This window comes from Erpetoichthys calabaricus, chromosome 4, assembly GCF_900747795.2.
Source record: "Erpetoichthys calabaricus chromosome 4, fErpCal1.3, whole genome shotgun sequence".
In the NCBI taxonomy this organism is placed as follows: Eukaryota; Metazoa; Chordata; class Cladistia; order Polypteriformes; family Polypteridae; genus Erpetoichthys; species Erpetoichthys calabaricus.
The window spans coordinates 222059297-222086666 of NC_041397.2; the positions used below are offsets into that span (position 1 = coordinate 222059297).

Sequence of the window (27370 nt, forward strand, 5' to 3'; positions counted from 1 at the left end):
GCACCTATTTACATTATTAATGTATCTCTCACTAGCCGTCACAGGACGTTCGGAGCACATGCGTGCTCGATGATACCGACCGCACAAGGCAGTGTATTTTGCGTGCGTAATAACATAATACTTTTACACACACACATTTAATGGAGTTGAGAATGCAACTGAGAGTGACTGCAGCCCGCAATACCTATGAAGGGTTATCTGACTCAAGAGTGCGTTACCCGACTAGTGTCGTGGGCGTTCTGTGATCTACGTCATATGTATTGCGGCCTGCATGACGGTAGAATGACTTATGCGCAGAAAATAAAAATTTGGTCTTGGTGCCGCTAATATAACCAAATATCAGCGTTTACAGTAGGATGGAGATCGTGGTAATGGTAAAGACAGGATGGAATATCCTGCCAAATAGCTGATGTTTTTATAGGCATTTTAAACTTGTCGTTGCATTATTCTAGAAATTTATAATTGCTACAATAGTGACGTTTCCAAGAGTTTATCGATTATTAATTTAAAAGATTACATTCGAGTCACTTATGGCGTTGTGATTATGATTTTAGTTATTTATTTTTGTCGAGGATCACTCCCCATTTCGACTGACATGCATGTTGATAACACGGTTTCTTTTAACTTTTGTATCCTGTGATAACTTATAAGCTACTGCAACAGGTGGCGCATTCAAAATTCTCTGCATTGACTTCATTTCAACTTTAAATAACATAAAATTACTAAACTTGCTTAATCCGCTTTTATCGGCGTGGCGTGTTATTATTGGTGGCTGAGGATCAAAGCCAATTGCAGCCGGTTTTCTTTCATTTGTGCTACCCTGTCACATTTGCTATTGTAGGTGTGAAAAGTTTGGTCAGATATTCCCTGCTTTGTGTCAGATTTTGGTGCCTCGACGTTAGATGTGCTTATAATAACACGAATGGTGCAAAGCCTGACGACTGTGGGACGAGATGCAGACTAAAAATTAAACGTCAAACGATCCGGATGTAAACCAAGTACTGTTCATATTAAATGATTAAGCCATTCTGAATATTGTTTAGATTTTGTAATAAACTCGAGAAACTGAACGATGCAGAGAAGGAAACTGCAATAACTTCAGACACAAGGAGAACATGCTGCATATTGACTTTTGACTTATAACATACAGTATTTCTATTGCATATGTTATTTAAATTAAATATGCATCAGCTAGCACAAAGGGGAATTACAAGTATAAAATGAGGAAAATACAGATGTGATAACAACCTTAGCTCATCACATTTTTCTCCTAGGTTTGTCAATATGGAGTATACATCACAATTAGGAAACCCTTCAAATCTCAGTACTGAAAAACACTTCGTAAACAAAAATGGATCAAGCAGAGAAAAAAAAAAATCAGAAGCTGAAAATGTTAGGAATGCAATTAATATTTAGCAGTTAGGAGAAACTAATGTGCTTTCTATGGTACATCTTGCTATGAAAACCTGGACACATCTTCAGTGATGTTCTTGGGGTCATTGGGAGTTTTATGTCTTTCAATATCAGACTCGCTCACCCAGGTGATCCAGCCAGGATTGGTCAAGCCCCGATATGACACCAGGTTTGCTCTCTCCTCTTGTCATCCACAGCCATCTGGAGGCTGATTCAGCAAACTCCATGGCTATCTTTACTGTAAAGTTTACAATCATTTGCTTGTTGGTCCCATAGATGCCAAGGATGGTAAGCAATGTGGTGAAGGATGGGCTAGTGAACCCTTTGCAACTTCAGTCAGCTTGACCTTACCTGCCACCTATTCTCCAGCTCTGCATATCTCGTTCTCTTCCTTTCCTCTTGGCTTCATTGATCCAATCCTCCCATGCTACATAAAATACAAAAGAAGGCAAAGAAAAAGAAAACATGAAAAAAACTGCTAATATAAGTTGGATTATGGAAAGTGTAAAATACCAATTTATAAACACAAAGTTCTACAAAGTCTAGTAGTTGCAATCAATTGCAACACCTTGCAAATATGAAACAAAAAATTGGAAATGCTCACAACAGCAACTTCTATATACTAATTACTCTTCAGAATAGAAAATTGATCATGTTGCATATATTTCTCAAATTTCACTACCAGAAAATGCAGCTGAAATGGAAAAACAAAAGTATAACCTGGATGTATGTAAAAGTACGGCATTCTCCATTCAGAATACAGGAAAATGTGGGACAAATGGGAGCACCAGATTATTCGATAGCTCAGAGACTCCTTCTCAGCAATCTTCTTCATCCTCTTCTTCTTTCGGCTGCTTCCGTTAGGGGTTGCCACAACGGATCATCTCAAAGTCAAAGTGAACTTTATTGTCATCTCAGCCATATACAAGTATACAGATAGATGAAATTGCGAAGCTCAGGGTCCACAGTGTAACAACATGATGTGCAAATAATAAATTAAAAATAGAATTAAAATTTAAAATTAAAACACAAACAAGACAAGACCTTGTGCAAAGATAGGACAAAGAAGTAGCAGCAATATCGATGTGTAAGATATGTAATATAATAAATAAATAATAGATACAGATAATACAGAAATTATCAGTGTATGATAATAGTTGTTTAAGACATGTGTAAACAATGACAGGTCAGAATGTTTCACAGCAGAAGGATAACAAGAGTGTCAAAATACTTAAAAGTCAGTAGGAGATTTTCAGTTCTTTTCTACCTGCACACTCGTCTTTGCAGGACAGCAGCTCACATGTAGAAAAGTTCTGTTTTTAGAGGTGGTTGAGGCCGTGTTGAACATCCCAGGGGGCAGCTTGGTATTAAGGAGTCTAACAGCTTGGGGGTAAAAATTCTCCTGCAGCCTGGCAGATCTGGCTTTGATGCTGCAGTATCTTCTCTTGGATGGCAGAAGTGTGAAAAGTCCATGTGAGGGGTGTAAGGGGTCCTGCACAATGCCGCAGGCCTTGCGAACACTGCATTTGTAAAATATGTCCTGTAGTGAAAGGAGAGGCACCCCAATAATGTTCTCTGCTGTCTTCACTATCCTTTGCAGGCACTTGCGGTCGGATATGTTGCAGTTGCCATACCAGGCCGTGATGCAGCTGGTCAGAACACTCTCAATGGTGCCTCTGTAGAACATGGTGAGGATGGAAGGGGGAAGACTTGCTCGCTTCAGTCGCCACAGGAAGTGTAGTCTCTGCTGGGCTTTCTTGATTAGTGATGAAGTGTTATGTGTCCACGTAAGTTCCTCAGTTATGTGCACACCGAGGAACTTGGTACTCCTAACAGTCTCCACATCTAAACCGTTGATGCTGAGTGGGACGTGGGCAGGACGTGATTTTCTGAAGTCCACGATTATCTCTTTTGTCTTGACATTGAGAGATAGATTGTTGTCTTCACACCATGCAGACAGCCATTCCACCTCATCTCTTTTTCCATATTAATTTTTTTTTAATCTTCTTCCATCTTTTCATTGTTGAATTTTCCCTGCTTACTGAGGCTAAGGCCTCCTTGATATCTGCAGAGTTGTTCACCCTTTGCTGTCCTAGTGGTGCACTGCCTGATTGTTGTTCTTCTGAATGCCTTTGTCTCCAAACATTTTGGGGCATCCAGTGCTCCATCCCATCATAGTGCCCTTGCTTCTACTGCAAGAATATGGTTTCTCTTCTTGCCTGTGCCTGCTCTATGCTACCCTTTCCTGCCTGCACGCCATCTATTCACCAGGTCATTCCTCAAAGTCAGTCAGTCAGTCATTTCCCAACCCACTATATCCTAACTACAGGGTCACGGGGGTCTGCTTGGTTTGGATAAAAGTTATCTTACCAAAACACTACATCACCAAGGACTCCATCTACCATTTCATGTACAGTATTCCTATCTCACCATCAGACACACAAAAAGAAAAAAAAAGTTCTTGTCTATGATGTTCTGTTTAAATCTTACATATCTAAATTACATTTTAAACTTTCTATATGTTATCTCACACATTTAGGACCATATGAATAGTAATGTTCACAAGCCCATTGTGGCATCTCAGAAAGTCAGAAATTCTGAGACATATACTAAAGTCCGAAATCTATATGCCTTTAATGCCTTTCTATCTAACAGTTCTTTGAGAGTATTCTATTATCTAGATAAATAAATACATACCTTTAGAACTGAATATTAAGGTCATTCCATTAAGTAATTAGCTTATAGCAGGTAAACAGAATCTTCCATTATCTATGTGAAACCTACATTCTGTTCAAATTAAGCAATTTGACTTATAAAAGCACAATGTTCAGCTATCTAGTCAGAGATGTGTCATTCACAGGGAGGAGGACTTGCATTTGTGTTTAAAAATACATGATAGATCCTTCCAGATGATGAACAGACAGTGGGGGAAAAGGGCTGTTCTAAGATGCCTTTATCTACACTTGTTATTCCTAACCATTTTGCTAATATTTGGCTCTTTTGTACTCATAGGCTTTCCACTTTGTCTTTTGTAATGCACTTTTTTGATAAACCATGGATTTCCGTTATTGTATTTAAAACTTGATTTAGCTAGAGTGTAGTTCTGCTGACAGATGATGACCCTCAGTCCTCTTTTTTCCCAGCAATCACAAGCAGATCTTCTCCCTTATATCTTTCCACCATGACAAAGGACTAAGACTGAACTGCTCTAAATCCTAACCAAAATGCCTGTGTACTCCAATTTCACAATTACATACATCCACCCATTTTCCAACCCGCTGAATCCGAACACAGGGTGACGGGGGTCTGCTGGAGCCAATCCCAGCCAACACAGGGCACAAGGCAGGAACCAATCCTGGGCAGGGTGCCAACCCACCGCAGTTCACAATTACAATGAACACTATACCATTATCATCACTTACATCACTGTCTCACTGATCCACTCCAGCAGATTTTCTTTCTCTACAACATACTAAAAATCCCCTTACATCCTATCAAACTTTGTGTGCAGCTTTTTAATAAAAGTATTAAAAGTAAATACCTGTAAAAAGGTCAGGGTGCACTGTAAACATTTATAGCAGCTGAGATAACCAAATTATATATGGCCAAATTATTTTTTGTAAGGAATAAGATATGCAAGAGTTTATAAATAAGTTATGCCTAAAGATAATAAGGATAATAGTGTAAGAACAAAACCAGGCATATCGTGAAGATTTGGGGGCTGAAATGATACTCATATACAGTAACTGAAAGATCTCAAATCAAAAAGAAAACACAAACAATAAACGTGAGTATGTCTTCTTAGACGGGAGTCAAAAATGGACTGCTGCAAGATGGCAGAGTAGCCAATTTTAAGTCCCATCTTTCACTGTTTTGGGTAAGTGAACTTACACCTGTTATGTAACTTTTAAAGCATTAAAGGAAGTGCTCAGTTCAAGGTGAATCCTGATACTTTCTCAGATAGCTGATTGCATGTTTTGCTTCCTTGCTTCTGTATTGCCATTTGTTATTCTGAGTAATTAAATCAATCATCCTACTGAGATTTTTCTGTCAATGGAAAAGGCCTTTAAAAATTCTTTATGTTTACCTTCATTCTACGTATTCTGGTGATGATCCAATGACAACAGACTGAGCAGCCCAACTCTGGTATCTTCTTTCAGTTCCTCTTGTTGAGTTCTCAGATGATACCAAGCCACCTAAAAGGTATGTTTTCTTTAACATACCCATTGAAGGTAAACCATTTAAGAATATGCAGAGTGATTTTAAATACATTCACCATGTTTTATATTTGCAGTATTTGTCTATAGCCATGTGGAAAAGTAAGTATACCCCATAGAAATTCCTGACTTTTTTAATATATTTGAACAGGTAAACATTAGATCTTCATGTAAACAATGCCTACAGATAAAGGTGATATACCTGAATAAAAGCACAGGGAAATTTTGCCTTTTCAATAGATGTAATGATCTGCTCGTGAAAAAGTAAATATACCCTTGGCCTCAGAAGCTGCCTCCTTTAGCAGAAACTACTTCTTGAATGCATTTTGCACAACTGCCCACCAGTCTCTAACACTGATTCGTTACATTTTTGACTGCTTCTTTATGCAAAATTCCTTCAGTTGTAAGATGTTTGTGGGCATGTACTGTCCATTTTAAATCCCTTACAGCATTTTAATGAGACTCAATTAAGAGCCTTGATTCCATGTCTTCTTTTTGAGCTATTCCTTGGTGGATTTGCTAGTGTACTTTGGATCATTATTATGCTAAAAATTCAATTTCTTACTTAACTTCAACTTAGAGACAGGTGGCCTCACATTCTCCTCAAGCACATAGCTGCAGAGCTAATAGTTTACTCAATAACCGCAAGACCCCCAGGCCCAGAGGTAGCAAAGTAACCACAAGCTATAATATTTCCACCACCATGCTTCACAGCTGATATAAGGTGGTTCTCCTGAAATGCTGTTTTCAGATTGTGCCAAACACATCTGTTGTTACAGTGTCCAAACCAAGATATCTTTGATTCCTCTGTCCAGAGCAAATTTTTCAAGAAGACCTGGTCTCTGTCTGTATGGTATGGTTCAATGGCAAACTGTAGTCTTACTTTTATGTTGTTTTTGAAAAGCAAAGTTTTTTTTTTTGGCACACCTCACATGTATGTCAAATTTGTGCAACCTGTTTCTGATTGTGATGTATGCACTTTAACTCCAACTTCTGCAAGAGTATCCTGCAGATCCTGTAATGAAATTTTGGGATTCTTGGAGACTTCTTTTAGTGTAAGGTGGTCAGCTCATGGGCCAAATATGGTGGGCTGACCAGTACTGGACAAATTAGCAGTTGTTTGAAGCCTATACCACTTGTAGATTATCTTCTTTGCATTGGAATGATTGAGTTGAAATAATTTAACAATCATTGTAAATCCCTTGCCAGACTCCTAGGCATCGACAACATTTTTCTGTGGGTCATGGAGAGCTCTTTTGATCTTGGCTTGATGACACCACACACATCAATAGCACAGAGAACACAGGACCCTTGATACCTGTGTTTTAAAAGATAGGTGCCGCCTGCTTACTCCCTAAGACTGTTGGTACCTAATCTGGAGTACCCGATTCTAGTTTTATGTATTTATGGACTTGACATGATGATAAATATAGGAGTGTGCTTACTTTTTCCATGTGAAAAATCTACACTTTCATCAATTTAGATTATGAGAATCAATGCACCATGTCAATTTAATTTGTCATTAGTTCATGTACAGTTAGGTCCATAAATATTTGGACAGAGACAACTTTTTTCTAATTTTGGTTCTGTACATTACCACAGTGAATTTTAAATGAAACAACTCAGATGCAGTTGAAGTGCAGACTTTCAGCTTTAATTCAGTGGGGTGAACAAAACGATTGCATAAAAATGTGAGTCAACTAAAGCATTTGTTTAACACAATCCCTTCATTTCAGGGGCTCAAAAGTAATTGGACAATTGACTCAAAGGCTATTTCATGGGCAGGTGTGGGCAAGTACGTCGTTATGTCATTATCAATTAAGCCGATAAAAGGCCTGGAGTTGATCTGAGGTGTGGTGCTTGCATGTGGAAGATTTTGCTGTGAACAGACAACATGCGGTCAAAGGAGCTCTCCATGCAAGTGAAAGAAGCCATCCTTAAGCTGCAAAAACAGAAAAAACCCATCCGAGAAATTGCTACAATATTCAGAGTGGCAAAATCTACAGTTTGGTACATCCTGAGAAAGAAAGCAAGTCACTGGTGAACTCAGCAACACAAAAAGACCTGGACGTCCACGGAAGACAACAGTGGTGGATGATCGCAGAATCATTTCCATGGTGAAGAGAAACCCCTTCACAACAGCCAACCAAGTGAACAACACTCTCCAGGGGGTAGGTGTATCGATATCCAAGTCTACCATAAAGAGAAGACTGCATGAAAGTAAATACAGAGGGTGCATTGCAAGGTGCAAGCCACTCATAAGCCTCAAGAATAGAAAGGCTACATTGGACTTTGCTAAAGAACATCTAAAAAAGCCAGCACAGTTCTGGAAAAACATTCTTTGGACAGATGAAACCAAGATCAACCTCTACCAGAATGATGGCAAGAAAAAAGTATAGGGAAGGCGTGGAACAGCTCATTATCTAAAGCATACCACATCATCTTTAAAACACGGTGGAGGCAGTGTGATGGCTTGGGCGTGAATGGCTGCCAGTGGCACTGGGACACTAGTGTTTATTGATGATGTGACACAGGACAGAAGCAGCCGAATGAATTCTGAGGTGTTCAGAGACATACTCAAATCCAGCTAAATGCAGTCAAATTGATTGGGCGGTGTTTCATGATACAGATGGACAATGACCCAAAACATACAGCCAAAGCAACCCAGGAGTTTATTAAAGCAAAGAAGTGGAAAATTCTTGAATGGCCAAGTCAGTCACCTGATCTTAACCCAATTGAGCATGCATTTCACTTGTTGAAGACTAAACTTCAGACAGAAAGGCCCACAAACAAACAGCAACTGAAAGCCGCTGCAGTAAAGACCTGCCAGAGCATTAAAAAGGAGGAAACCCAGCATCTGGTGATGTCCATGAGTTCAAGACTTCAGGCTGTCATTGCCAGCAAAGGGTTTTCAACCAAGTATTAGAAATTAACATTTTATTTCCAGTTATTTAATTTGTCCAATTACTTTTAAGCCACTGAAATGAATGGATTGTGCTAAAAAAATGCTTTAGTTGCCTCACATTTTTTATGCAATCGTTTTGTTCACCCCACTGAATTAAAGCTGAAAGTCTGCACTTCAACTGCATCTGAGTTTCTTTTAAAATTCATTGTGGTAATGTACAGAACCAAAATTAGAAAAAAGTTGTCTCTGTCCAAATATTTATGGACCTAACTGTATATCCCCTTTATCATTATGCACTGTTTGCCTGTTCAAATATGTTGAAAAAGACAACAATTTCCATAGGATGTACTTACTTTTTCACATGACTGTATGAAGTGTAGGGAATTTCCAGGAACAAATATACCATATATAATAAATCTATAAAGGGGGGAGAAAGGGAGTTTGCAAAAAAGCACCTAAACAACTCTTACTACTGAGAAACAAGATTCTGTTTTGATGAAACCAAAATTGAACTGTCTGGCCTCAATTCTAAGTGACACGTCTGGCGGAAATTAGGCAATGCTCATCACCTGCATAATGCCATTGCAATAGTGAAACTGGTGGCAGCATCATGTTGTGGGATTGCTCTTCAGCAACATGAACTGAGAAACTAGTCAGGTTTAAAAGAAAGCTAGGTTTGTTTCCTGCCTTGCGCCCTGTGTTGGCTGGGATTGGCTCCAGCAGACCCCCCGTGAACCTGTAGTTAGGATATAGCGGGTTGGATAATGGATGGATAAACAGACAAAAGTACAGAGATACTTATGAAAACCTGCTGCAGGGTGCTCTGGACCTAAGGTTGTTCACCTTCCAACTAGCCAATGAGCCTAAGTACAAAGCAAAGACAACCAGAGTGACTGACAAGACAACTCTAGAAATGTCCTTGAGTAGCCTAGGCCGAGCCCGGACTTGCGTGGTCCACTTGATGGTCTCCATCCAACCCAACAGAGCTTGAGAGGACCTGCAAAAAACACAAATCCATGTGTACAAAGCTTGCTGTAACATACCTAAAATGAATTCAGGCTGTAATTACTGCCAAAGGATGCTTCAACAATGTACTAAGAATCGTAGTAATTGTATCAAGGCAGTATCATTTTATTTTTAAAATAATTGCAAAAATTTCTTTTTTTTTTTGCTTTGTCATTCTGAGGTATTGGGTGTTGGTTGATGAGGAAAAAAAAATAATTTAAATGATTTCATAACAAAATATGTAAAAGGTGAAGGGGTCTGAATAATGTATATCTTTTTTTCTCCTACACAAAAAGGCTTTGCCACCACTTTTCTATCTCTGTGGGCATACAGTTTGAAAGCTTCTACTTGGTGGATATGGTGGGTGATGAAAAAGATTCCATTTTTTCTTTTGAAAAACAGTCTGGACCAAAATATGCAAATAGTGTTTACAATCCAGAAACATCTGAAAACCTTAAAAGGTATGAATGGTTTTTCAAAGCACCTTTATTATATTTTAGCACATTATTGACATTTCACTGAGCAGTAATACATAAGGTCACTAGTCATAATTAGAAGTGTGGTACTGTTCACTTCATTTGAAATGCTAAATCTACATTTCAATCATGGGTATATGCCTTAGATTAAAAACAACTGATGAATATATATATATATATATATATATATATATATATATATATATATATATATATATATATATAAACCCTTGGTTATTCACCCATTTGTTTAAATATAGTTGGCACTGGTGATATAAATTGTAATATTTTTGAAAATGATCACAGGCGAACTCAGTGGTAAGGGAGCTGAACTTCATACTTGCTGCAACAGTGCATCAGGTCACACCTTTTTAAAACACACTGCAAAATGCACAATTTTAATGGTTGTAATTCTGCAAATTAATTTGACACAAGCTCAATTTCTTTTTCCAGTTGCATTTTCTCTGAAAAGCAGGAACCGTTTCAATACACCTGGCACAAATCCTTTTTTGGTCTAGATGAGAATTTTTGCATCTTTGATTTGCTTACACCAAAACATGATAAGGCCTAATCCTAGGTTATAAAAGTCATTCTACCACATATATTAATACATCAATATGCCAATCAAGGCCTACATGCTATATTTTTACGTTTTTTAAAACAGAATGATTCTACAGCTCACACATACCCTCCGCAAAAAAATACAGCACTGACATAATTTTCTGTGCAAGTTAAAATAAAAAAGACTTTCAACACAGCCCTATAAAAAACAAATTGCCAGGCAAATATCCGTTGCTGATGACGATGGCAAAAGCCGTCCAAAGTTCTCGAATGACGTTTTTATGTAGGCTGGTAAGGTAACGTGGCGGCCGCGAGCATCAACCAACCCTGATCTGACCGGAGGCCCCGCCTCTATAGATTACTCATTGGCCACACAGGCATAATATTTGCCAATCCCTTAGTTCATTGGTCAGAAAATCTACTCTTCCTGAAGCGAGAACCATAAATAAACTCGAAACATCATGTCTGGGGGGTTTGGTGAGATTGCGCATTCCAAAGTGTCCCAGAAATGAGCCATGCTGGTAGAGTCTACTCTGTCGAATTTGACATCTTTTATGATACTAAATTATTCTCCTGTTAATCGAAAATGTTATTTTACAATATCGTTTGTTGCTTTTAGAGTAGCATATAAAACAGGGTTTAATTACAGCAGCTAAACAGACATAAAAACTGTCTAAATCTGTCAATCCGTATATGTCATAAAGCTGCAAATGCCCCGTTAAGAAATGATAATCATTAGATGAACAATAATGTTTAAAAGAATTCTGATTAGATGACAGCCTAGGGTTTAGATGAGTGTACACCTAAGAAAGTGACATTTTCTGAAACAGAAAAGCCCATTCTAGTACACATTACGTTGCCTTTAGCCCATACCATTAAATTGAATATTTGTTTACAAGTATAAAATCAGAAAAGTGTTCATCGAGTGTTTTTAAACGTGCTTAGTCAATTTTCATAACAATACTTGGGCATCACTAACTTGGTCTTCAGGCACTCCATTAAAGCACGAAAAGTTTCTCGCGGAGGTTTACTGAAAACACTGCCGTGAAATTACAAGGTAAATAAAGTTAAACCGATCGAATACGTATTTGTAGCAACGTCTAGGAGTGTTTAATTACAACTTAATATAAAATACCCTCGCAGTAAGATGCTGCTCGAATACCGCGCCTAGACAGCCACACTCAAGATGTCGCTCGAGTTCTGATTGGCCAAGAGTGCCGTCTGTATGCCAGCTTGGCCGGAACTGGCCGGTTGTCTGGTAGCATGCTAGTGTGTGGCGAGAGCGCTCCCCTTAGTAACAGTGTGGAGGAGGGTGAGGTAATACTGAGAAGATTCTTCTGCACTGAGACGGACGCCGAACGAAATATATTTGAGCAGACGGCTAGGCGTCTGCGTCTAGTGTTTTATCCCTTTCCTCCCGCGAGTGAGAAGGGGCAGCTGGCCGAGTGCGGAATACACTTTACTTACACATACCCGGTATAAAGTCGCCGTGGTTACTTACAGCTTTCCAACTTTCCCTGTTCATACAAGTCGTTGTCGTGCCTCCCAGTCGTTTCTAGTCGTTACAGTCATGTCCACAGGAGGTGATTTCGGCAACCCGTTGAGGAAATTTAAACTGGTCTTCCTGGGCGAACAAAGCGGTAAGTGTCAGGCAGTTTTCTTTCTATCTGGTGTTTATATGTTTGTTTTTAAAACTGCGATATATCGAGACAAATCTTGCCACTCTTCTAGGGTATTCCTGAAGACCTGTAGGCAGCAACACCACTGGTTCCTTGCGGATACTGTCACAGTCATTTTACTTTCCACCTTTATTTTCAAGGCACTTGTTTTCTCTTGAATATTGAAGCAGTTTATTTTAAGACATACAGCGGCATATTTGCTCTGCTCTCCTTCAGAAGAAATCTTATAATTTGTGTTTGCCTGTGTAATTATATCATAAATATGATGTTCAAAAATGTATGTGAAAGCTTTAAAGGGACAACAACGCGGAGTGTGCTTTTCACTTATGAGACTCTATTTTCTGACATAAAATATGAAGGAAAGACTGAAAGACTAAGGAGGTATTAACAGTGAGATGTAGTGGCAATGACGAACACCTAAATATAATATTGCATCGCTATAAAATATTAATCAAGTTATTTTCAGTATGGTGATACCCGCCCTCGCCGCAGTCCTGCATCCCTACAGAACGAATGAACGTCTCATTTCGGAGACTATAGCATCCATCAGTGTCATCATTTTTATTTACTTGGCTGGAGATGGTATATACAGTAACCAGTGGAATTGAAATAAATATAACGGCCTTGAATTTACACAACAGTGCATAAGGTCTTCAGTAATGATGTGTTAATCAAAATGATAACGGTTCTCAACCTTTTCTGACTTTTAGTTTTACCCTGGAATTCAATGTTAGTTCAGTAAGCGTGTTTTATTTTTGGAATTTTCATACTCTTTAGTAGTGGTCATTTGCTTGTATTTCTGCACCTGGAATCTCATATTTTTTAAGAACGATTATTTTTAATTTCTTGGCAGTTATCAATGTGGGGAAAAACTTTTAAAGACAGTTCTTTTAACTGCAAACAATTATAAATGTGGCGCTATGCATTTGTTATGTACGTGCTTAACTCTGAGTCGTTGGTCGTTTCCTTTAGCCTTTATTGCACACTTAGTGAACTGTTATGACTCAGCCAAGTGCTTACTGTTGCTGCCTGTCTTCTAGTCCACAGTCTGCTAAGATGACGTGATTTTTCAGTCAAAGAACTGTTCCCTAATGTGTGCTACTTAATGTGCCTACACTGTAAATTACCTTGTGAATAGGTTGGTGTGTATTGCCTCCAAATGGCTTCAGCTGAAAACAGTAAAATATTCAGGTGTGTGTTCTTTAACATCTTTTACTTTTCGTGCTTCTATTGAGAGTAATGTGCTGTGTTAGAGCACTTTGTGTTATTGAGAGCAGCATTATTATAGAAGTTTAAAATGGTATGGTTTGAATTTTTCAAGCTGAATACATTCAACATACAGTACTTGGTTATTTCTTGTTCCTCAACTGGGTATAGGGTAAAAGTGCAACATTGGACACTGACATAATTTATTTGTGTGTGACCAATATTTTAAACATTTACAGTCTTGATGGTGTGCAAAAGTCTTAGACCACCCAATAAAACATTTCTAATAGTAATTACCAGGATATGAAGTGTTTTTGGCTCATGAAAACACCATTCAGCATTACAATTAATACAAATCAACATTGACTGAAATAAAAACTTTGATTGATATAAAAAGTAACAGGAATGTCTTGTGTTTAGTAAAACTTTATTGATATCTTGTTAGATGGGCTAGAGCAAAACAGTAAAACTTAGGTTCCTAAACAGCTCCCTGAGGCGGCCCAGCCACTCTGTGTATTTGTTAAATTGCACTAGCAGCACACCTAATTCAAATTGTTGAGGACGTAGTTAGCTAAACCAGGTGTGCTACTGGAGCAGTTTCACAAGTACAGTATATGATGTGCTAGATAATAAACTCAACTGCTGGGATTTGGAAATGGTTAAGCCAACCCATTTTGACAGGCATGTAATCATAGTTTTATATGTAAAGGTATAGTTTGCAAGTAAAAGCATATCAGCCTAGAGTTTTAAGATATGATGATCTAGTGATCATAATAATGAAATTTAAAGAAAATGGACAAGTGGAAGATCTAAAGCCAATGTCACATTATACAACTTCTAGTTCTAGAGAATGTCGGTCTTGCCTACTGCAGTTGCTGAAAATCACTGGACATGTTAAATTTAGGGACAGCACAGTTGTGCTTGCCCTTTTTTCTGCAGTCTGTCACTTGTTGCCTAACTGAGCTGGTACTTGTATGAAGGGTTGACAAGTGCGGTGATTTCAGCCACCTTCTCTGCCTTTTTTGTTTTTATTTTTTCATTCTGTCATGGTACATAATGAGACATTAAACAGATAAGTTTCCCTTCTTTTTGTGAGGTCCAAAACACCCAGTTTCTTTATTCCTTTATTCCTTGCTGCACTTTATACATTGTTCTTTCAGCTGAGCATTCATTGGTTGTCAGCTGTCATGCACAAAGAACCAACTCCTATGATGTTGCAGTAAATATAGACAATACAGCTTACAGTGACAACAACTGGAATACCTTAATAAGTTATTGCTAAAAAATGTAAATTTGTACTCATGAAAAATCTAATAGACCGAGAGTTGGAGAGTAGTACAATGATGCCTACTTGCAATCTATAGTGACACACATTGCCAGCACACTCATGGTCATAAGGTGCATTTCAGTCAATGGATTAAGTGATGTGGTCTAATATCAATTGAATGATGATAGCTGAGAAATATAAAATGATTTAAATTCATTTTATACCTTTGGAAAAATAACTTCCTGGCAAAAACTTGTTTTAGCAGGATTATGACCCTAAATACAATGCAAACACAGTTAAGACCTACTTTCAGTGAAAGTCTGCAGGAGGAACACTAACTAACATTGTTAGATTTGTCAGTTGAGGGGTCAGACATTGATGAACTTGAACAGGGAAAGTAACAAAAAGCATCCAAAGTCAATAGAAGGGTTATGGCAAATCTTGAATGGAGGTTGGACTAATTTACAACGGAAGTACTTGAAGTTAAGTATTGAGTTGCTTCAGTTTTGCATTATATGGAAAGCCTCATAAATTGGATTAAGCAGGTTTACAAATGAGAACAACATCCAACATTAAAGTGAACATTAATTGCATAATCCACATGTCAATCCGCATGTTATATTTCCAGGCCTATGCACGCTGGATGCAAAACAAATGTATTTTTTGCTAAAATATTGTCAAGTAAATATTTCTAGAAAATTGGAGCACTGCACAAACAAGTTCATTCAAACAAGATTTGGGGTTTTGAATTGAAAACAGGGCTTTTGACCAATGAATGGGTGGGGAGGCAGATTTTAAAATGTTTTTGAAGTAACACCTGTGTTGTATGGTTTGATTTTATTTTTAGAAACATCTGGAGCAGTATTCTTAAATGTATATTTTGTCTTTCCATTATTTCCATGCATTTGAACAATCATGTTGTGTTTTAAAGAAAGTATGTACTGTTAAAGGCAGATTAGTATTCAACTGTAGGGAGGTTATTCATAAATTATGGGGTGCATTGTTAAGGCTCCTTATGTAGTATTGTGTGCTGTTTTAGTCACCATCTTAAAACCAGTCAAGGATTGTGGCTAAACTATTTCCAAGATTTTTTGGTAAAAGCTGTGAGGAAAAACAATAGCTGAATATTTTCAGTTTCTAAGCAAGAGAATGTTAAGAGGAGGTGTGATGGAAGACTTTAAAGTTATGGGGGGTATTAGCAAAATATATGGCAGCTGTTACTTTGGCATTGCATATTTAACAAAATTGGATGAAGGTAAATTTCTTACTGGCATTAGAAACTATTTCTTCATATAGTGAATGTGATTTCATGATATTTTTGTAGAAAGTGACTAGGGTTTGATGAACTATGTTGGAGTGAATGGCCTGTTCTTGTCAAAATTGTAACTGGAAGAATCATCAGGCTAAATCTTTCTTGAGGCAGTTGGTGATAGAGAAATAATGAAGTGATATTCTTTTAATAAAGGATCATTTAAACTTGATTTCTCCATTTTTGTAAAGTAGTACCCCAGTGGTCATTGTTGCTAATTTTCCAAAGACATGTAGAAAAAAAAACATTTATAGTAATATCACCAGTTTCTGTGAAAACTTGGCCTTTCTGTAACATCAGTATGAATGATAAGTGAATTATCATCCCTACTTATAGATCAACATATATTTAACCCTTTAAGAACAAGACTTAGTTGGAGAATAATCCCATAGTTTTTATCAAATATTATAAAAGAATTTCATCTTTCAGAAACAATTAAATTTCCATATTTCTTCAGATGCACTGAACGTGTATACCAGTTCATTTCCTTGATACCAGGAAAGTTACTCAACCCCGTTAAAGCTTTTAAATACTGTCTAACATGGTAACATTGTGCATTTTAAATAATGATATCAAATTGTATACTTGGCTCTAGAGCAAAAAACAAATTACTTGGCAAACTATAGCACATAGCCATGCATTTTAGCTTGAGGTTTTATAATACATGATTTTCTGCAACTGAAAGGGCAGGTCATTTAATGCATTGAGATACTTTGCAGTAGTGACTCCATTACCATGCAGCGATTTAGAGTTCAAATGTGAAAAGACCATGTATAAATGAAACCAAACCTTTTCTCTTAAAGGTATTTTCAAGCCCTAGTACCATTCCATATTCTACTTGGAGCTGTTTGGGCCATGCCAGATGATCTGTTGACTAATTTGTCTGGTTCTAAAACAATGCAGACATGCTTTTAATATTTCAGTGTCACTGTCATTCGTGTCTAATGTGACACCTCTCCTAAACTAATGAATAAATTTAAATCAATGTCCTCAACAAAAATAATGAATCTTGTGCGTTTTCTTCAATTTAATTTACCTGCTGCTTCCACTTGGACCAAGAAATCCTATAATAAGGCTGCAAAAACAAAATTTTAAATGGATATTTTAAGTGATAACTATATAATATACACCGATTAGCAACAACATTAAAACGACCTGTCTAATATTATGTAGGTCCTCCTCATGCCGCCAGAATAGCTCTGACATCGTGGCATGAAGTCCACAAAACCTCTGAAGGTGTCTTGTAGTATCTGGTAGCAAGATATTAGCGGAGTCTCCGTATAAGTTCCGTAAGTTGCGAGACGGCGCCTCCAAGGTTCAGACTTGTTGTTTCCAGCTTCTCCCACATATGCTCAAATGGATTTAGATCTGGGAAATCTGAAGTCCAAATCAGCACTTTTTCTTATGTTCTTCAAACCATTCCTAAACAGTTTTTGCAGTGTGGTAGGGCTCATTATCCTGCTGAAAGAATCCATGAATCCACTGCCATCAGGGAATGCCATTGTCAAGAAGTGTTGTACATGGTCTGCAGCATTCTTTAGGTAGGTGGTACATGTCAAAGTAACATCAATATGAATGTCAGGACCTAAGGTTTTCCAACAGAACATTGCCTATAGCATCACACTGACTCTTCCCATAGTGCATCTTGTTACTCTCTACTCTATTCCCCAAGTAAATGATTCACACCCACCTGGCTGTCCACAAAATGTAAAAAAAAAAAAAAAAAAGTGACTCATGGACCAGACCACCTTTTTCCATTGCTCCATGGTCCAGTCCTGATGCTCACATCCTCATTGTAGGCTTTTTTTTTTTTTTTTTTTTTTTTTTTTTTTGCTGTTGACAAATCCTCCCCCCTTACCCCACCACTTCCAAAGTCAGTTTTATGTTTAGAATTGAGGCTAATGCCATTTATTGATCTGTTGCAAATTCAAACTCATTCTTACATATTTTCCAAAATAGCTTCTTCCATCTGTAGATGTGGTGTTTGAGTACTTGACTTATCAGTATTCAATATGCTCTTACTCCATTAGCCAGTAACTTCAAAGGTAAAGCAATGTTTTACTGCTTATAAGTGTGAGAACGTTCTGGCAAATCCTCCCTTCAGGGAAGATTGCTAAACGGTGAAAAAAGCAGATAATGGTCATAAGAGGAGTTCATTATTTTTTTTCTGAATGTAGTTATTGTATGAAGAAAAATCTGAGTTTGGATTTATCAGAAAATAGTATTGTCCAAAGCAATTAGTTTATTTCTGGTACATAAACTTTAAGTAAGTTTAAATCATTTTTAATGATGAATTTCCCTATATAGTTAACCCCCTAACAAGTACTTTTGAAAAGTTAAGGTTTTGTGCATTTGACATTTGTTTCAAAGGTGCTGTTGATAAAGGTCTTTGAGTAGCCATTTGAGGTGAAGTGGTAATGACACTGATTTCAGATTTTTTTTTTTTTTTTTTTCTCCTAAATGATTTGTCTGTAAATGTATTTATTTCAATATGCTGAAATTTAAGAAGGGTAATTCAGTGGTGCAACTTCACTTTCCAGTGTTAACTCCTGGCCCGGGCATTGTTGTATACAAGGATTTATTTAGAACACAGGGGGGTATTTTTCGTATGTGGATTAGTCGTTTAGCCGAATGTAATTGTTGACGATTTGGCCTGATCCTGGATCTGTCGGTTTTTCGAAACTCTTGCTGGGAGTGTTGTCATAGCAACACATCCTAATCCTCAAACCTGCTCGGAACAGGTTTGTTCTACGTAAACAAGGATTAGTTTACACACGTAATCAGTGACGGTGCGTGGAAGTCATCCAGTCATGGCTTCGCCATTCATGAATGAGCGACCAATTGATATTGGTGTGCAAATTATACGAAGAGAATTTCATATAGAGAGGGTTTTGCGCAATCGGCAAGATCCTTTATTGCTCCTGGAGGAAATTCTTTTCGAAAGATACCGCTTTAGCCGAGGGGGAATATTGTACCTCAAAAATTTATTAGCACCTTATATTCGAAGTCAACGGGCTCTCACAACCACACAGATAGTATGCATTGCTTTGAGGTTTTTTACAAGCGGCTCTTTTTTTATATACTGTAGGCGATACGGAAAATCTAACTAAAAATGCAGTTTGCCAGGCAATTCGTAAAGTCTGTTTGGCTCTGAAATATTTCCTTCGGGTTTTCATAGTGTTTCCTGGACACCTGCGTGTGCAGACAATAAAAGAGGCATTTCATGCCATTGCAGGTAGGTAATACACAGGCTAAAACACCCACAGTTCCATGAAGAATCTCAATCAGCCTAACATTCTCATTACCAGGATTTCCAAATGTGATTGGGGCACATGAGACTGATCAGAGTGGAGTTTGATCAAACATTATTTGGAAAATGTACCTCTCCTCCTGATGAATAATCAGACACAGGGTCTTCATCAGATATTTGACCTTCGTCAATATCTCGTTGGTCAGACACAGGTTCAAGGGATAGGACATTCCCTGCAACTGACCCAACAAAATAGAGGGCTATATGGAACATACCTATGGCACACATGGAGGACAAATATATGCAATGACCATCCTTTACCTGAAATGAAGTGACCACTGCATCCTGCCACTGGTTCTGAGGAGGAGCTTCCCCCTGGAATGCCCTCAGAAACAGGGCGATGGGCATTTTGCTGGAGAGCCAACTCTTCTGCAGGGGTTAGGTCTGGACCGCATGGACCTCCACCTGTTTTTTGCTTGTCTGCCTCCTTATTAGCTTTAAAATTAATGTTTTTTATATTATATATGATTCTTTATGTCAACAATTCTTTAAATAGTTATATAGCAATATTTACCAGTTTGAAGTATATTCTTGTACTTCACTTTAACCTGTTCCTGTGTTCTCCTTGTGCTCACGTTTGATCTGGAATTATGACATATTAAATAATAATTAATCTGACACATAGGAAAAGAAATGCTGCATTCAGTAAGTACAATGCACACTACTTAGCGTTTAATTTGACGGCCACTTTTTGCCAGCCGTCTTTTTTGGTCTGGGCTGCTTTTGCAGTGTTGCCCCTTGTGCATATTAAATCTTGAAATTCTCCATGTCCTTCGAATAAAAGGTCTTGCGCCGCGCGTGTGAAAAAAAAAATGCGCCTGTTCTTTTATCATTTTGTTACAGCCTATCGAAGACTTGCTGATCATGTTTTCTAGACTCAATATATATGGGCTTTTCACTCAGCGCAGGCGCGCGCATTCATCTCGTATGATTAGATCCAACTAGACTAATCTAATACACAGCTGCGTTTGAAAAACCGACCTATCCCGGGTGAGTGTCACCGGCATTAACTTATCCAAGATGATGCACCTGATCTCGGATGATTTAAGCGACGTACGAAAAATACCCCCAAGGTGTCGAACTCCGGTCCTCGAGGGCCGAAGTGGCTGCATGTTTTCATTCTAACCATCTTCTTCATTAGTGAGCCGTTTTTACTGCTAATTAACTTCTTTCGCTTTAGTTTTAATTAACGTGACTCAGGCCCCTTAATTGTCTCTCTTTCCTTAATTAGTAGCCAAACAATAATGAGACATCAAACAAGCCACCACATGACCAGCTCACCTGTGCCCATCACACAATATCTGAAAATAAAGAAAGGTGAAAGTCTCAGCAAGGTTGATCTCTCAGGTCACCAAAACATTTTGAAGGTGTTCTTAGAAAAAACAGAAAAACCATCAACAAATTTGGAAATGAGAGCAGCAACAAGCCATTGAATTAAATAACGGGCTTAATTAACAGCAAGAATCAGCTTCACATTAAGAGACTGTTTGAAGTGAAATTGGTTGCAGTTTGAAATCCCAGTTTAGCTGGTCATCTATTGGCTCGTTTCACGTCTCATTTCTGTTTGGCTGCCATTTAATGAAGAAACAAATCAATTCAGAGGACTGAATCCTTAAAAACAGGGCTATTGAGACGAAGGGAAAAGGGATTAATTAGCAGTGAAAAATTGCTCACTGATTTGGAAAGGGTTAGAATGAAAACCTGTAGCCATTGTGGCTCTCCAGGCCTGGAGTTCGACACCCCTGATTTAGAGGATTGGTTGCTAGCATTGTGATTTTATTAGAAGACAATATTAAAATCTGTAAGTCAAACTTTTTATTTTGAAGTCTTTAACCCTGATTTTTAAAATATGTGAAAGTTTTTAAAAACTGCTGTTTTTGCTATATGTTCAAGCAGTATGGCATAATGGGATTTTAAATCTATTAATTTTATAACCTGCTTATCTAGTTCAAGGTCACATATTAAGCTAGTACATATGCCAGCATCCTTGACCACAAAGCCAAAACCAACTCAAGTAGGAACTCAGGCTCGTCACACCAGGCCACTCTGTTGTCAATGTTTAAGCCCCATGTTTTATTGGCTATGAGAGGAATACTCGGTAAAAAAACTCTACACAGGCATGTAAAGAAAATACACACTGCACACATGAGCTATATTATATAAAGTAATATCAGTACATTCATGGAGCTGGGGAGTCCTCTACAGCGCATCTTCAACCTGAGCCTGGAACAGGGGAGAGTCCAGAGGCTTTGGAAAACATCTTGCATCACCCCAGTCCCAAAGGTATCACGTCCTAGTGAGCTGAATGACTTCCGGCCTGTTGCTCTGACATCACATGTGATGAAGACCATGGAGAGGCTGCTGCTTCACCACCTGAGGCCACAGGTTTAACACGCCCTCGACCCTCTGCAATTTGCATATCAGGAGAAGGTGGGAGCGGAGGATGCCATCATCTATATGCTACATCGATCCCTCTCTCACTTGGAAAGAGGCAGTGGTCTTGTAAGAATTATGTTTCTAGACTTCTCTAGCACCTTCAACACAATCCAACCTCTGCTCCTTAGGGACAAGCTGACAGAGATGGGAGTAGATTCATACCTGGTGGCATGGATCGTGGACTATCTTAAAGACAGACCTCAGTATGTGCATCTTGAGAACTGCACGTCTGACATTGTGGTCAGCAACACAGGAGCGCCACAAGGGACTGTACTTTCTCCGATCCTGTTCAGCCTGTATACATCGGACTTCCAACACAACTTGGAGTCCTGCCACATGCAAAGGTTTGCTGATGACACTGCTATCATGGGCTGCATCAGGAGTGGGCAGGAGGAGGAGTATAGGGACCTAATCAATGACTTTGTTAAATGGTGAGACTTAAACCACCTACACCTGAACACCAGCAAAACCAAGGAGCTGGTGGTGGATTTTAGGAGGCCCAGACACCTCGTGGACCCCGTGATCATCAGAGGTGACTGTGTGCAGATGGTGCAGACCTATAAATACCTGGGAGTGCAGCTGGATGATATTTTAGACTGGACTGCCAATACTGATGCTCTGTGTTAGAAAGGACAGAGCCAGTTATACTTCCTTAGAAGGCTGGTGTCCTTCAACATCTGCAATAAGATGCTGTAGATGTTCTATCAGACGGTTGTGGCGAGCGCCCTCTTCTACGCGGTGGTGTGCTGGGGAGGCAGCATTAAGAAGAAAGACGCCTCACGCCTGGACAAACTAGTGAGGAAGGCAGGCTCTATTGTTGGCATGGAGCTGGACAGTTTAACATCTGTGGCAGAGCGACGGGCGCTCAGCAGGCTCCTATCAATTATGGAAAATCCACTGCATCCTCTAAACAGTGTCATCTCTAGACGGAGGAGTAGCTTCAGCGACAGACTGCTGTCACTGTCCTGCTCCACTGACAGACTGAGGAGATCGTTCCTCCCCCAAACTATGTGACTCTTCAGTTCCACCCGGGGGGGTAAACGTTAACATTATGTAAAGTTATTGTCTGTTTTTACCTGCATTATTATCAATCTTTAATATTGTTTTTTGTATCAGTAAGGTGCTGCTGGAGTATGTGAATTTCCTCTTGGGATTAATAAAGTATCTATCTATCTATCTATGTGATAATTAACAATGTATTTATTTAACAATACCAACATTAATTTATATAGCACATTTTCATACAGGCAGTGTAATTGCTTTACAAGACAACAAAAAGAAAGTTATACGAGATGAAAAACAAGATTAGGCAATAATCTTAAAGAATAAGCAACAATATTTAACAAAATATAATTCCTCCTTTATGTATTTATCCAAGCTACCTGTATTATTTCTGCAGTGTACTATAACTGATTGAGTGAAAAAATTAAAACCTAAGGTATAAATGCCTAATGTTGCATTATAAAATACCAGTCAAATCTTGAAAACAACTGTTTGAAGAAGCTTTTGTTTATTTTCACTATTTTCTACATTTTAGAATAATAGACATCAACACCAGGAAATAGCACATATTTAATTATGCAATGACCTAAACATGTTAAATGTTTCAAAATGGTCTTATATTTTAGGTTAGAGGTGTACCCCCCTCTGTTGATAGCTCACTTTGCTCACTATACATTCACAGTGGAATGTTTTGTTAAATGAAAATAAAAAAACAACCCTTTGAACAATAATTCACACAGGGAGCACTCTGGATGCAAACTCACCATCTCCTTACTGCGTGACAGCCACGTTACCATTGCACCACCTGAGTAGCATGTTGACTGCAAACATACAACTCTACCAGTATTGTTCTTAGTGGAGCAGACGTATTTAATGTATTTTTTTTAATATATTCATGTTAAAATTGGTTGTATTGACATGAGAGTATCATTGTTCTGTTCTCCTAACAAATATGAAAAAAATGATATACTGATGTTCTCTTTTGAAGAAAAATGAGTGTTGCATGCAAACATTGCACTACATATGTATATATGCGGAACATTTTTTTTTTTTTTGCTTTTTCTTCATTCTCCTGTCCAATTCATTCCAAAAACCTATATTGGGTTTAGATTGGGCCACTATAGAAACTGTGGAAGCATCACTTCCCTTCTTTGCCAAACACGTCTTGCCTAGATTAGGAGTGTGATTTGGGTCTTTGTCTGGTTGAGAAACAAATGTTGGCCAAACCATGCAGAAACTAGACAGTATGGCATGTTGCTACAGAATGCTTGTTAAGTGTGCATTTACTGTAGTTCTAAATAAATCGCTGACAGTGTGACTAGTAAAGCAACAACCATAGTTACTCCTCCACCCCAGTACGTCATTGTGGAAAAAAAAAAAGCCAATGTATATTGAGTCTAAAAAACATGATCAGCAAGTCTTTGATAGGCTGCAACAAAATGATGAAAGAACGGGCGCATTTTTTTCACACAAGCTGGGTGGGTGGGTGTGTGTTAGTTAATTAGTTACTCGAAGGATTTCAAGATTTAATATGCACAAGCGGTAACACTGTAAAAGCAGCCCAAACCAGAAAAGACGGCTGGCAAAAAGTGGCCAACAAATTAAACGCGTGTGTATTGTACTTACTGAAAGCAGCGTTACGGATTTTGCAAATGTTCATTTTTTTCCCTCTGCGTAAAAAAACATTAAAAAAGCGGCATGATTATGCGGCGCGGGTTGGTATGCAGCGTGTAAAACTGTTTGTCGCGGATAATTTGCCTTTTATTTTTACACGAAGACAATTTCCTGTTAGATTGGCCTTTGCGATGACAATTAATATGGCACAGGGCCAAACTTTCAAAAAGATATGCATGTATCTGCCAAAACCAGTTTTCAGTCACGGACAATTGTATGTTGCTAACACCCCAAGCCCCCCCCCACCGTCGGTACTACCATGGTTGGGTGACTTGGTGGATTATATATAGAAAAGCAGCCAAAATCGCAAACAACAATGAAAAGTCTATGTGACTCACACGTGCATGTGGACTGTGCAAAGAGGAAAATGACTCAGGTGACGAGTTGTGGGTGGGCACATGAAATGTTACTTTTCTTGGTGATTTATTACATTACCGATTTTTCAAATGTTAATTTTCTCCCTGTGCTTAAAAATCATTAAAAAAGCGGCCTGATTATGCGGCGTATGGTACGCCGCGGGTTGGCTAGGTATTATTATTATATATATATTTTTTTTTCTTTTTTCCAAAAACTTAGATTTGAGGAGGGTCAGCTCATACTAGGGCTACAACAGCTGTCATAATCAATAATTAAAAACATTGGCAACAATCTGTTTTCATCAATTAGATCAATACATCATTGTGTTATGCAATCTAGTAACTACTTCAGTTGTGAATGCATTTGAAAAAAGGCAGATAGTAAGCAAGTGCCAGAAAACACCACGACCCAAGACAAAATGTGTAGGTCTGACCTCCTGTGACATACCATTACAGGCTCTATGGGAGAGGAAGACCTGACATCATCCCAGTAAGTTGAAATTTATTCAATGTGATGCGATACAGGTAGATGAATGCAATGCAATATTTGCACAGCTAGGTATGTTAATAAGGCAGCCCTGGATTAACCAACTGTTAAGCAAAATAAGCACATGCTAAGGCACCAAGGGAAACTGGACACTGCTGAATTTTTACAAAAGTAGAGGAAAATTTTAAGTAGAAAGCAATTAACAATAAGCATTATTTTTACAATTTTTGAATCATGTATATTGAAATGCTATACATGTTCAAGGTTAGAAAGCAATAGGATGTAAGATGTTTTATTTGGTATAAGTAATATTTCGTTATTAGAATGTCTTTAAAAATGTCCACCAGTGTTCACCAACATCGACTTCTGTAGAAAGATTATTTTGATAATGATGAAAAGATTTTCTAAGATTTTGTGTCTTTAAATGCATATGCAGTATATGTTTATATATTTTTGTGCAGTTCTTATTTTATTTTGTACAATACAGATGTTTTGGAATTACTTCAGTCAATTGAATGAAATGAAACCTCACAATACATTCCGTTGTTTCATTTGTAAAGCATGGTAAAGACACTCAGTATCTCACTTTATATGTAAGAGCATATTTGGTGAAACAACCTTGCTCAGTGTTTGCACATGTCTGACATTACTGTTGTACATGCAGTTGTTCCCACTTCACGTATCCTTTTTGTCAAGTTAAATCTAATTTGTCTCTAATGGTAGGCTGAGCTGGTCAAGTAGGACAAAATCTTAGAATACTTTATCTTTCATTAAGTCACAATGTGATTCTAGTTTCCATGAAGGACTATGTTTTATTGTGCATTCTCATTAACAAGGGGGCTCCGCCCCCTGCTCGCTTCGCTCGCCTACCCCCGGCGTTTTGAACCCGTGCCCGCTGGGTAGCCACGTGTGAGGATGACGCATGTTTAATACGGAGAGCTTGCCCGTGTCACTCCGGGGCTCTCCACTGTTAATTAATTATATCCAGGCAAGCACGTGTTTGTATCTCGGTAACTCGAGGTGTGTCGTGTTGAACCCGTGCCTGCTTTGCTTATGCAGTTTGAGACGTGCGTTGTAGGAGTTCACGTTCATTAGATCTACGCAGTAGTGCCCCTCACAATATGGCGGCAAAGCCTGCGCATTCCGTATTATGTCGGTTCTTACCATGCTGTGTAGGAGCATTTGCCTTCTGTAATTTACTGGGCTTTGTGACGCCTGATGTAGGCGCCTGAACCTTCAGGCTCCGTATGCACTGTGTGGTGTGGACGTTAAACTGTCGATGGTTCTGCCTTTATATTGTGTATGTCGGTGTGCATGTGTTTAGTGGCTAGGTTTTTTTGTAGCTGTTGCATTCCAGGTTTCATCATCTGTAACCCGCTCTCCATGTGTTTGTCCCCGTTCTTTAATGCCTTTATGAAGTTTTACTTTGCTTTCTATTCTGTGTTTTATTTCTGACCTCGCTTTATCTTGCTTGCGGCATGTCAGACCATTCGTAGTGTCTGACGTTTTACTGTGGGGAGGGGGGCTTTGCTTTGTAACCTGCTCCCTAAGTGTTTGTTTCTGTTCTTTAACCTCTTTATGACGTTTTAGTTTGTTTCCTACTTTGACGGTTCGTAGTCTGTCCCGTTTTGCTGTGGTGCGGGGGGGCTTTGTGTGTTGTCTGTCCCATTTTACTCGGGGGGGGGGGGGGTGTGTGCTTTGTTTCTTTAATCCCTTTATGAAGTTTTACTTTGTTTCCCACTTTGTGTTTTATTTCTGACCTTGCTTTATCCTGCTTGCGGCATATAGGGGCGCGTGGACTGATTTCTTATTTCTGTTAGTGGAGGAGAGCTTTGTGTGGCGGTCGTAGGTCTGAATTCTCTTTTTTGTGTGGCATGGGTTTGCGCTTGCGTCTGACACCTTTTTTCTTTAGCGTCCTCATTTCTTATTTTCTGTTGGTTGGATCCGTTGGTTGGAGGGGGGGGCCTGAATCCTCTTTTTTGCGTGCCATGGGTTTGCGCTTGCGTCTGAATCCATTTTTCTTTAGCGTCCTCATGAGGGGGGGCATGGCGCTGGCGCCTGCGCAGT

General features: G+C 38.6%; 1 protein-coding gene across 4 annotated transcripts in view; it reads left to right on the forward strand.

The window, feature by feature from the left end:
* The first annotated feature begins 11625 nt into the window (after positions 1-11625).
* The window catches only part of rab6a (RAB6A, member RAS oncogene family), a 115797-nt gene continuing 100052 nt past the window's right edge, over positions 11626-27370 (forward strand). The window contains exon 1 of one of the 4 annotated variants that reach the window (XM_028800338.2): positions 11626-12217. In XM_028800338.2, the coding sequence (XP_028656171.1) occupies positions 12148-12217 (70 nt within the window). In that variant the 5' untranslated portion in view covers positions 11626-12147. The remainder of the gene's footprint in view (positions 12218-27370) is intronic. The other 3 variants (XM_051926836.1, XM_028800337.2, XM_028800336.2) reach the window with 3 other exon arrangements.